Source organism: Anomaloglossus baeobatrachus, chromosome 4, assembly GCF_048569485.1.
Source record: "Anomaloglossus baeobatrachus isolate aAnoBae1 chromosome 4, aAnoBae1.hap1, whole genome shotgun sequence".
NCBI lineage: Eukaryota > Metazoa > Chordata > Amphibia > Anura > Aromobatidae > Anomaloglossus > Anomaloglossus baeobatrachus.
The window spans coordinates 26,000,510-26,012,472 of record NC_134356.1 but is presented as its reverse complement, the minus strand read 5'-3'; the positions used below and the strand labels follow the sequence as shown (position 1 = coordinate 26,012,472).

Here is an 11,963-nt window from a genome sequence, read left to right as displayed (position 1 = left end):
TGTACGCTGATGTGGGCTCCCAGGGGTACAGTACTCACCTGGTAGTCGTGGCTCCGTGACCGTGTCGGTTCGGGGAATGCGGGGGGGGGGGGGGGCCAGAGCTAGCGTGCATTGCGTGAGGGGGGTGGGGCGTGGCCGATTTGCCAATGCCTGCAGGGTGCCGGGGCGAGAGGCCAATCTGTGGGGGGGCGGAGCCTGGGCGAGCGGCCGGCCAATGCGTGTGGGGGCGCAGCCTGGGCGAGCGACCAATCCGTGAGGGGGCCATGGCGAGCCCAGCGGCCAATCAGCTTTGTGTCACCGTAAGGACACAATTTTGGAGCAAGACAGACAGACAGACAGACAGAATAAGGCAATTATATATATAGATATTTGTCACAATTATGTTTCAATTATTAAAAAAAAAAAAAAAGTAGTGATGAGCGGGCACTACCATGCTCGGGTGGGCTCAACACATGAACCGAGTATAATGCATGTCATTGGGAAAATGCATTCCCCTACTGAATTCCATTATACTGGGTACACGAGTTGAGCCCTTTCTAGCATTCAACTGCTCGTTATTAAGTCCCTCAGGATGATGCTTATGCGAAACGTGCGTCAAGGTGGCCGGTAATCCCTCCAGGTCTTTTTGCTCCCTCCATTCTTGCAGCCAGACAACAGGTCTTATTGTATTTTCTTGTCTGCTGTGTGAATCTTTTCTACTTTATCTACAGTATCTGTGTCTTGAGCCCACACATACTGTATATACATTTTTTTTTCTAACTATGAATTGCTTATTTATTCCTTGTTATCTATCTTTTTGCCTTTTGCACAATCTGGGTTATTTTTATTCTTTTTATGTCCTTTATCACTTGATATCTATTTATTCATCTTTGCACAATTAGGGTTATGTGCATTATAAATTATTATACTATTTTCCCCAGGTCACTTTGTGTAATCTGATACGGGCTATGTACAATTATTGCACATTAAATATATTTTACAGTTGGATTTCATCTACTGCAGAGACCTCTAGTGGCGAACACTGTGTATTGTTTTTCTTTTTCCTATATGTGGGGCGTATTTATGAATTATTGCATTTGTTCTTTCTGTCTCAGTATTTGAGAGATATAGCATCTCCCCACATTATCTGCTTTTTTCTTTTTCATATCGCGTGTATTTCTGCGTCTCTTCTGCTTTGTATACGTGGGAGGATTCATTCCAAGTGTGAGCCAATCACAGCCTATGAATGGATCTTACTGGGGTTAAAACATTTTCATATGTAGTGTGTCCAAAGTAAAAAGAACCCTGCCATCCCTCACACGAGAATGTTCTGCTTATGGCTGTATGTGGGCAGAGAGACGAACTGACCAATCCATTATGCTCATTACTCGAGTAGGGCACTTTTAGAGAGTTTGACCAGTTCGACTCGAGTACTGAGCAGCACCCGAGCATTTTAATTTCTCAGTTTCTCTGTTCTCATCCTTTTTGGCTGTTGTTTTGGTCACTTTTGTATTTTGTCTTTGCCCTCACCCCCAGAGGAAGCATGAGGCGGTGTGTACAGCCCACAGAAGTTGCTCATCCAGGATGGTACATCAATGAGAGCTGTGAGAAGAAGTTTAGCTGTGTCTGTCAGTACAGTATACACAGCATGGAGTAGATAGCAGGAGACAGGCCAGTACACCAGTGAATGTGGAGGTGGCCAGAGGAGGGCATCAACCTAGCAGCAGGACCACTACCTCTTTCTTTGTACAATAAGGAACAAGAGGAGCAGTGCCAGAGCCCTGCAAAATTACCTCCAGCAGGCCACTAATATCCATGTGTCTGTTTAAAAATGTCAGAAACAGACTCCATGAGTGTGGTATGAGGGCCCAACGTCCACAAGTGGCTGCTGTGCTTACGATCCAACACCATGCAGGGTGATTGGCATTTGCCGGAGAACACCAAGATTGGCAAATTCAAAATTGGTGCCCTGTGCTCTTCATGGATGAGAGCAGATTCACACTGAGCACATTTGACAGATGTGACATAGTCTGGAGATGCCGTGGAGGACGTTCTGCTGTCTGCAACATCCTTCAGCATGACCAGTTTAGCAGTGGGTTAGTAATGGTGTGGGGACAAATTTCTTTGGAGGGCCGCACAGCCCCCATGTGCTAGCCAGATGTACCCTGACTGCCATTAGGTACCAGGATGAGATCCTCAGAACCATTGTGAGACCATATGTAGGTGCAGTGGGCCCTTGGTTACTTCTGATCCATGACAATGCTAGGCCTCATGTGGCTTAAATGTATGAGCAGTTCGTTCATGATCAAGGCATTGATGCTATGGACTGGCCTGCCTGTTCCCTAGACCTGAATCCAATTGATCACTCTGGGATATTATGTTTCGTTCCATCCACCAACAACGCCACCTTGCACCACAGCCTGGCCAGGAGGGGACTGATGCTTTAATCCAGGTCCTGGAGGAGATCCCTCAGGAGAACATCCACCAGCTCATCAGGAGCATGCCCAGGCGTTGTATTGAGGTCATACAGTCACGTGAAGGCCGCACACAATACTGAGCCTCATTTCCTTGTCTTGAGGCTTTTCCACTGAAGTTGGATCAGTCTGTAATTTGATTTTCCGCTTTGATTTTGAGTATCATCCCAAATCCAGGTCTCCATGGGATATTCATTTTGATTTACATTGATCATTTTTATATTTTATTGTTCTCAATGCATTTCAATCTGGAATGAATAAAGATTTGCAATTGAAAAAATTTCACTCATTGAGATCCAGGATGTGGTATTTTAGTGTTCCCTTTATTTTTTTGAGCAGTGTATATGTAAGAGAATTTTTGAAGTAAACCTCTTTTTATTATGAATTTACTAATTATGAAGGAGGTTATCGTACACACCCCTAAAAAATAAAGAGCGAGGGTCACATGATCACCCTGTTGATCATGTGCAGGAGGAGGGGGAGGGTGCAGGAACTAGTGCAGGAGGGGGAAAACGACATATTTATTTGTCTTTCCTTTATATGATATATTGTGGTTGTTTTTTAGCCATTAATTATTTAATTCTCTTTAAAAATAGAATTTATCTTTGAATTCTCATAACCACTGAATTATTGCTTACATATATAGGAATCCATGGGACAATTATATTCCCTTCTGGAAGTTATTTAAAAGGATTATACCTATTTTCGGCAAATTAATTTTTATGTAAAATGGATTTATTTTTCTTTGCGTGTTATTACATATGAATAATTTAATGTAATTGTTTCATTATTATTATTATTGTTATTAATAATAATAATAATAATAATAATAATAATAAATATTCATATCATGGTCCCTCTGATCTTTCCGTTCTTGTGATTTTTAATACTGTTGTATGAATTTTTAATCATATTTCTATAAACATTACATATTTTATCATATGGGCTTGCATCTTTTCAGACTAGGAGATTTTTAGTGCAGGAAGTGGGGAAAACCCTGATTGAACTAAGAAACCTGCAATCCTAGGAATCAGTAGCCATGAGCCGTTCTTTCGTCTGAATGGTGTCATGATTTGAGGGACAATGCCGTTCCTCACACTAGGGGATCCTAGGCTATCCCTCAGCTCAGGATTACCCCTGATGGTGGAGACATTGGAGTCCTGTACCTTACTATACTCCTGAGTAAAGCTGATCTGTACGAACCTCCTTCCAGGGAAGGAAGGGGCAGGAGTGTGGTGGAAGCACAGATGAGACAGACAGGGATAACAGAAACTCAGTCACATTACAAACTGACAGGAACAAACAGTAAGAGACTAAGGAGAAAAGCAAGAGCTGTAAGGTAGAAACAAAAGGACAACAAGGGTTAATATCACAATCACACACCACAATAGTATCACAGCCATCAATACGTCAGGATCACAACACCTCACCAGACCAGGTATAGTCAAGTTATAGCTGGCATCATAAGAACAGAGCAGCCAGCATATACAGTGGTGTGAAAAAGTGTTTGCCCCTTCCTGATTTCATGTTTGACACACTGAAATGTTTCAGATCATCAAATTTAAATATTAGACAAAGATAACACAAGTAACACAACATGCAGTTTATAAATGAAGGTATTTATTATTAAGTGAAAAAGAAACCCAATCCTACATGGCCTTGTGTGAAAAAGTGATTGCCCCCTAAAACTAATAACTGGTTGGGTTGCCTTTAGTGACAACAACTGCAAACAAGCGATGGTGATAACTGGCAGTGAATTTTTTACAACGCTCTGGAGGAATTTTGGCCACTCATCTTTGCAGAATTATTGCAATTCAGCCACATTGCAGGGTTTCCATGCTTGAACTCCCTTTTTAAGGTCATGCCACAGCATATCAATGGGATTAAGGTCAGGATTTGACTAGCCCACTCCAAAATCATAATTTTGTTTTTCTAAAGCTTTGGGACTTTGAACCACAGTGAGAGCCACTTTCCACAAATGGTGAAACCTTGGAACAGTGGTGAACCTTCCCAGGAGTGGCCTGCCAACCAAAATTACCCCAAGAGCACAGTGGCGACTCATCAAGGAGGTCTCAAAAGACCCAACAACAACATCCAAAGAACTGAAGGCCTCACTTGCCTCAGTTAAGGTCAGTGTTCATTAATTCACCATAAGAAAGAGACTAGGTAAAAAATGGGCTACATGGCAGAGTTCCAGGATGAAAACCACTGCTGAGCAAAAAGAACATAAAGGCTAATTTTACTTTTGTCAGAAAACATCTTGATCTCAAAGATTTTTGGGAGAAGACTCTGTGGACTGACAAGACAGAAGTTGAACTTTTTGGAAGGTGTATGTCCCATTACATCTGGCATAGAAGTAACACAGCATTTCAGAAAAGGAACATCATACCCACAGTAACATATGGTGGTGGTAGTGTGATGGTCTGGGGCTGTTTTGCTGCTTCAGGACATTGAAGACTTTCTGTGGGAAATGGAACCATGAATTCTTCTGTCTACCCATAAATCCTGAAGGAGAATGTCCGGTCAACTGTTCATTACCTTAAGCTGAAGCGCACTTGGGTTATGCCATAGGACAATGATTCAAAATACGCCAGAAATTCCACCTCTGAATGGCTTAAGAAAAACAAAATTAACACTTTGGAGTGGCCTAGTCAAAGTGCTGACCCTCCGATTGAGATGCTGTGGTCTGATCTTAAAAAGGCAGTTCATGCTCCAAAACCCTCCATTGTGGCTGAATTACAACAATTCTGCAAAGATGAGTGGGCAAAATTCCTCAAGAGCTTCTTATATGATCTTGGAGAATCTTATGTTATATGTACTTCTAGAAACTATTAAATGCGCTTAATTGTTTACACTTATCCAATTTACTTTTATGTCTCTTATTGTCTTTTTGTTATGCTCATGAATATACAAGATTAAAGAAAAAAGAATATTTTTAGCACAAATTTGTAAATCAGATTCCCCCAAAAGAAGAACATATGGGAGGTAAGGTAGAATCAGTGTGACTAAGATCAAGAATTAGCTATTCCACCCCAAATCCCAGTTATTAACCCCTTAACGAATGCATTACGTTTTAAAGTGACGAAAGGTAAGGGTACTTCTTCCTTACTGCTTTTTTTATATGGCGGTAAGAGATAAAGGTTTAGTGCCCCCCCAACAAAATCTCTGGGGCTTCAGCTACCATGGGTAACTGAGATCCTAGAGATCATAATCAGGGTCATTTTTTCTGCTTCCCGTTCATGTGTTCGTCGATTATGTAAAAGTAAATTATAGCGCCGGTAAAAAAAATGATTCTTCTCCCATCTGACGTGATCAAACATGTCAGATGGGAGAGAAATGTCCTCCCCCAGTCCCTTGGAATGGCCAAAGTGCCCTCTGGCCCCCCACCTCTTGTGCATCTAAAATGGTTGGCGCATGAGTTGTGCGCCCGCCACAATCATCCCACCCTGATTTCACTCCCATCAGACAAATCAGATGGGAAAGAAAAGTCCTCCCCAGGTCTCCCCATCTCACCTTCAGTCCTCCGTGGTACCTTCATGAGTGCTGAGTCCGCTGTGGCACCTCCCTCTCCTCTTCTTCTGTAAAAAGGCGGGCGCATGCGCAGAGAGCCGGATTTCATTATATCAGCTTTTCAAAAATTCAAATGGTGCCCCTTCCACTCCAAGCCCTCCCTCTTGTTCAAACAGGTTTCTGACCATATGTGGGTGTTGGAAGCCAACATGGACAATGTACGTATTACAAGGAATCACTGGACTCCATATTGTATCTATCAGCTACCAGGACTTTACATCCAAGGAATCAGCTATGTACAGTTTTGGAGTCTCATAACCTGTCTGGCAGGAAGGCCATTGTGTGTGTTCTTTGATGATTTGACCTTTGTTCTGTCAAAGGGATAAAGGTTGCATTTCCATTGGAATTGAATACTGTGGCTTTAGTCTCTCAGAAGATCCACAACTCCTGTGGTGTTTTTGAATACCCTGTTTTTGGTCTTTTGGGCAGGTACATATCAGTGCCCAGTAATTGGAAATTGTTTCTAGCCTATTGAAATGTGCATTGGTGAACAACCCCTTGTTTAAGTGCTATACAAACCTTTGATCTTGAGTTAGACTTCTCGGAGCCAGCTGTTATGCCCTAGGCCTTTTTGGCCCCAAAACTTTAACCCAAAGTACAAGGATGCCATCTGCAGGACGAAGATGACCACTGCAACCATACGCCATTGCTCATATTACCGGAAATTGATTGGACATTGTATCACAAAAGATTCCGGAGCAAGGGAGGAGTCGTGGGTTGTATGTGGGTGTGAATGGGGATCCATTTTGGTATATATTGGAGTACAAATTGGTATCTCTCTCTCTCTCTCTCTCTCATGAAGGACCATTGATAAGTATACATATATTTGCCTTTGTATTTTTCTCTAATTATAGGACATTGAAGAAGGGTTTTATTATTTACTTTGTTATTTTGAATTATCTTGTTAATATCTTATTTTTCTTGTTATTAAACATTTTGTTATTATTCTTCCAAGTTTAAATTATTACCTATATACAAAGTAATCAGGACTAAAGGGAGAGCAGAAAAACACCTCCAACAGTGGGGTATCCCTGCACTCAAAATAAATTAAGTAAACCTTGGGGTGCACTTTTTGGTGTTGCCTCTTGAAAAAATTAGAAATTTGGTGCTAAAGCAACAATTTTGTGAAAAAAATGAAAATTTTCAATATGATGATGACCTAATGTTATAAAATATTGTGAACTACCTACGGGTTCAAAATACTCACTATACCCCTGATTAAAATCCTTGAGGGGTCTAGAATGAGGTCTATTGAGGGAGGTTTATGATGTTTAGATACCTCAGGGGCCTTACATATGTGACATGGTGCCCGCAATATATTTCAACTTTCCAAAATTCAAATATTGCTCCTTCCATTCTGAGCCCTTCCGTTTTTCCAAACAGAACTTTTTATAACAAGTTGGGTATCACTGCGCTCATACGAAATTCAGTGCCAAACTGTGGGGTCCACTTTTTGGTGTTACCTCTTGTAAAAGGAATGTTTTCAATATGACGACCTAAGGTTATCAAATTCTGTGTCTGTGAAGTACCTGTGGGTTTACAATGCTCAATATACCCCTGATTAACATCCTTGAGGGATCTAGTTTCCAAAATGGGGTAACCTGTGGGGGTTTCTTCTGTTTAGGTATATTAGTGGTCCTCCAAGTGCGACATGGTGCCTGCAGTCTATTTCAGCCAAATTTGCTTTCCAGAATGCAAAATTGCTCCTTCCATTCCGAGTCCTCTTGTTTGTTCAAACAGAGGTTTCTGACCGGTTGTGGGGTATCCCTGCGCTCAGAAAAAAAATGGGTAACAAACTGTGGGGTCCACTTTTTGGTTTTGCCCCTTGAAAAAGTGAGTAATGTGGTACTAAAGTTACATTTTTGTGGAAAAAATAAAAATGTTCAATATGACGACCTAATGTTCAAATTCTGTGAAGTACCTGGGGGGCTCAAAATGTCTATTGTATCCCTGAGTAAAATCCTTCAGGGGTCTAGTTTCCAGAATGGGGTTACTTTAGGGGGGTTTCTGCTGTTTAGGTATAATAGGGTCCCTACAAATGTGACATGGTGCCTGCAATTTATTTCAGCCACATTTGCATTTCAAAATTCAAATTATTGCTTCTTCCCTTCAAAGCCCCGCCGTTTGTACAAACCGAGGTTTCTGGCGACATGTGGGGTGTCTGAACGCTCAGAAGAAAGTTGGTAGCAAACTTTGGGGTGTATTTTGTCATGCTTTACCTTGTAAAAGAATAAATTGAGGTAAACAATTTAGGTAAAATGTAAATTTATCTTCCTTCTATTTTGCATTAATTCGTGTGAAGCACTTGAAGGGCTAAAAAACTTCTTGGATGTGGTTTTGAGAATTTTGAGGGGTGCAGTTTTTAGAATGGGGTCACTTTTTGGGTTTTTTTTCTGTTACCTAGGCTTTTGAAAGTCTCTTTAAATGTGATATGGTCGCTAAAAAATGATTTTGTAAATCTTGTTGGAAAAATTTGAAATTTCTGATAAACTTTGAATCCTTCTAACTTCCTAACAAACAAAAAAATGTGTTTCAAAAATTGCGCTGATATAAATTAGACATGAGGGAAATGTTAGTCATTAACTATTTTATGTGACATAACTCTCTGGTTTAAGGGCATAAAAATTAAAATGTTGAAAATTGCAACATTTTTGCCAAATTTATGATTTTTTCACAAATAAACGCAAAAGAGATCAATCATACTAACTTTGCAACTATCATGAAGTACAATATGTCAGCGGAAAACAGTCTCAGAATCACCGGGATCTGTTGAAGCTCCAGAGTTATAACCTCCGGGGCATCAAGGACAAAATTGTCTCCATCACTAAAGGGTTAATGGAGGACAGTAACAATTATATCATCAGATGAACACAGAGAGTCAGATATAAGTGACCTGTTCTTTATTATCCATCTATTAAATTGGCAAATTTCTTTTTATCGGCCACTAAGAAGTTTCCTTACAAATTGTACAGCAATATATTACAAGAATACAGATAAGAAGTAATCAATTTCGAAGGATTAAAGCTGGGTTCACACATAGCGACAACCACGTCGCTGTTACGTCACCATTTTCTGTGACGCAACAGCGACCTAGTAAGTCGCTGTTTTGATCGCTGCTTAGCTGTCAAACACAGCAGACGCAGCAGCGATCATAACAACACGTGTCGCTGTGGAAGCCATGCTGCACTTGGTAACTAAGGTAAATATCGGGTAACCATTACCCGATATTTACCTTGATTACCAGCGCACACCCTTAGCGCTGGCTCCCTGCTCTCCTAGCCAGGGTACACATTGGGTTAATTACCCGATGTGAACTCCGGCTCCGTGTGCAGGGAGCCAGCGCTAAGCTGTGTGCTCTCACGCTGCCAGTGCCGGCTCCCTGCTCACGTAGCTGGAGTACACATCGGGTAATTAACCCGATGTGTACTCTGGCTAGGAGAGCAGGGAGCCGACACTGGCAGCCTGAGAGCGGCGGTGCTAGTAACTAATGTAAATATCGGGTAACCAAGGTAAGGGCTTCTTGGTTACCCGATGTTTACCTTGGTTACAGCTTACCGCAGCTGCCAGATGCCGGCTCCTGCTCCCTGCTGGCTTCAGTTCGTCGCTCTCTCGCTGTCACACACAGCGATGTGTGCTTCACAGCGGGAGAGCGACGAGCAAAAAATGAAGCAGGACATTCAGCAACGAGCGGCGACCTCACAGCAGGGGCCGAGTCGTTGCTGGATGTCACACACAGCGACAGTGACGTCGCTGCTACGTCACAGAAAATGGTGATGTAGCAGCGACGTAGTTGTCGCAGTCGCTGTGTGTGACACCACCTTAAGTTATCAAGAAAAGTCGATCTGACCTTTACTAGTCACCTCACTTATGGAGAAAAACTGAAGAAAATCGAGAACAAAAGGTATAAAAATGTCTTCTAGTAACTGAGAGGGAATTCTAAGCAGCGTATAGATATATGATCAGGAGGATATAATATTAGCATCAGATTATCAGTAAACGGCATATCATCATTTCACTATTATATTCTTTATGACCAGTTTCTTATATTATGATGGTTTCTTCCTGCTGCTGCTTCCCCCTAATATCTTTATAGAACCATTATATACAAATAATGCAGCATGAAGAGGCTCGGAGAAGGCGGCAGTGATGGTGTGTAAGTGTCTGATGGGGTCACACAGCTCATAAAATGACAACTGCCCGGCCCCATAATCTAGACAGATCCTGATTTTACCACTGGAGATCTTGTCAGGTAAATGGATCACTTTCCTGTTATATATCACAAAATACTGATTATTATTTCTCCTCAAACACCAAGACTTGTTATTTCCAATCAGTGACCGATCTCCCCTCCTCTCTATACTGGGATAACACATCCCCACACTCCAATCCCGGGATCTACTGATCTCCACATCCCAGTAATATCGTCCTGAGGTAAATCCCCTCCTGCTCATCACCTGACTACTCTGGAATCTCTCTGCTGTTTCTGGATGTTTCTGCTCCTCTCGTGTCCTGGTTGCAGTTTTCAGGTCGTCTGATATAAGAAGATTATTAGCAGCCGTGTTTACATCCAGTAATATGTCTGCAGGACCGTCTACATTGGTCTTGCTCCTTATACCTGTTATTACCTCACATAATGTGTGTAATGTGTGTGAGATCACAGCCACATCCAGGTCATCTCCATCATGGAGCTGTTTATCATGTCCCCCTGTGTCCTCATCACCTCCCTCCTCCTCAGGATCACACAAGTCACCGGTGTCTGGTTCCTGTAAGACGGTCAGTGGATCAGTCATGTTACACAGTTCCTCAATGTGCCTCATCTTCATGGACAGCTCGTCCTTCTTTATTTCCAGCTGATGGATCAGAGCAGACAGTGACTCTTCCTTTTCCTGCCTGGAGATCTCACTCAGGACCTTCTTCTCCAGGTCGTCCACCCGTCTCCTGATGTCTGTACACAGGGCAGTGACTCTCTCGGCTTCTCCAGCTGCTTTTTCTTGAGCCTTTCTCCTGCGCTCCTCCAGACTCTGGACTCTTTTCTCAGTCTCCTCTCTCTTTGTGGTCAGTTTCTGAAGAACATTTCTCAGTTTCTTCTTCTTCTTCGCTGAGGCCTTATCCAGTGACTCCATTTTATGTCCACTATGTTTCCCAATCAAACTGCAGGACACACAGATACAAGCAGCGTCCTCAGTGCAGTAATATTCCAGGATCTTCTTATGGACAGAACATTTCCTTTTCTCCAGAGAAGTGCTGGGATCAGATAAGACGTGTTCTGGTGATTTGCTGTGAGCCCTCAGGTGTTTCGCACACAGAGAAGCCTCACACAACAGACAGGATCTAACAGCAGGTACAGGAGAGTCCACACAGTAAGTGCAGCAGATCCCAGTGATCTCCTCTTCTTCTTTCTGAGTAACCAGGAAACGTTCTGCGACATTATGAAGATTTATGTTCCTCATCAGCGCCGGCCGCTCCTGAAACTCTTCTCTGCATTCAGGACAGGAATAAACTCCAGACCCGTCCTGTGTATCCAGCACATGATCAATACAGACCCGGCAGAAGTTGTGTCCACATCTCAGCATTACAGGGTCCTTAAAAATAGATAAACAGATGGAGCAGAGCAGCTCGTCATTCAGAATAGCAGACGCCATGGCTGAGGGGGGAAAAGAGAAACGAAACTGAAAGTGATACTCAGAAAGCAAAGGTGGAGCTTAAGTATGTAAATACAGGGTGCTGCAGAATTGGAACAACTATTCAGTCCTCTAAATTTGATTAGTGACTATGTTATTTCATTCAGAGGCGGATTATAATGAGGGCAATCTGGGCTACAGCCTGGGGCCCCAGCGGGCCCATGCTCCGAAAAGTAAATTGGCTCCATTATAATCCGCATGAAACATTTAAAAGATCCTGAGTCGTCCGCCTGCCCTGCAGCACGTCAGCAGGACCAGG

The 11,963-nt window shown here is 42.4% G+C and overlaps 1 protein-coding gene across 1 annotated transcript; it reads right to left on the bottom strand.

Annotated features, from left to right (window-relative positions):
- Positions 1–9,444: 9,444 nt before the first annotated feature.
- LOC142301086 (E3 ubiquitin/ISG15 ligase TRIM25-like) lies at positions 9,445–11,665 on the bottom strand. The gene has a single exon (XM_075342107.1). It carries the CDS (start codon positions 11,663–11,665, stop codon positions 10,070–10,072), a length of 1,596 nt encoding a protein of 531 aa, XP_075198222.1. The 3' UTR covers positions 9,445–10,069.
- Positions 11,666–11,963: the final 298 nt, after the last annotated feature.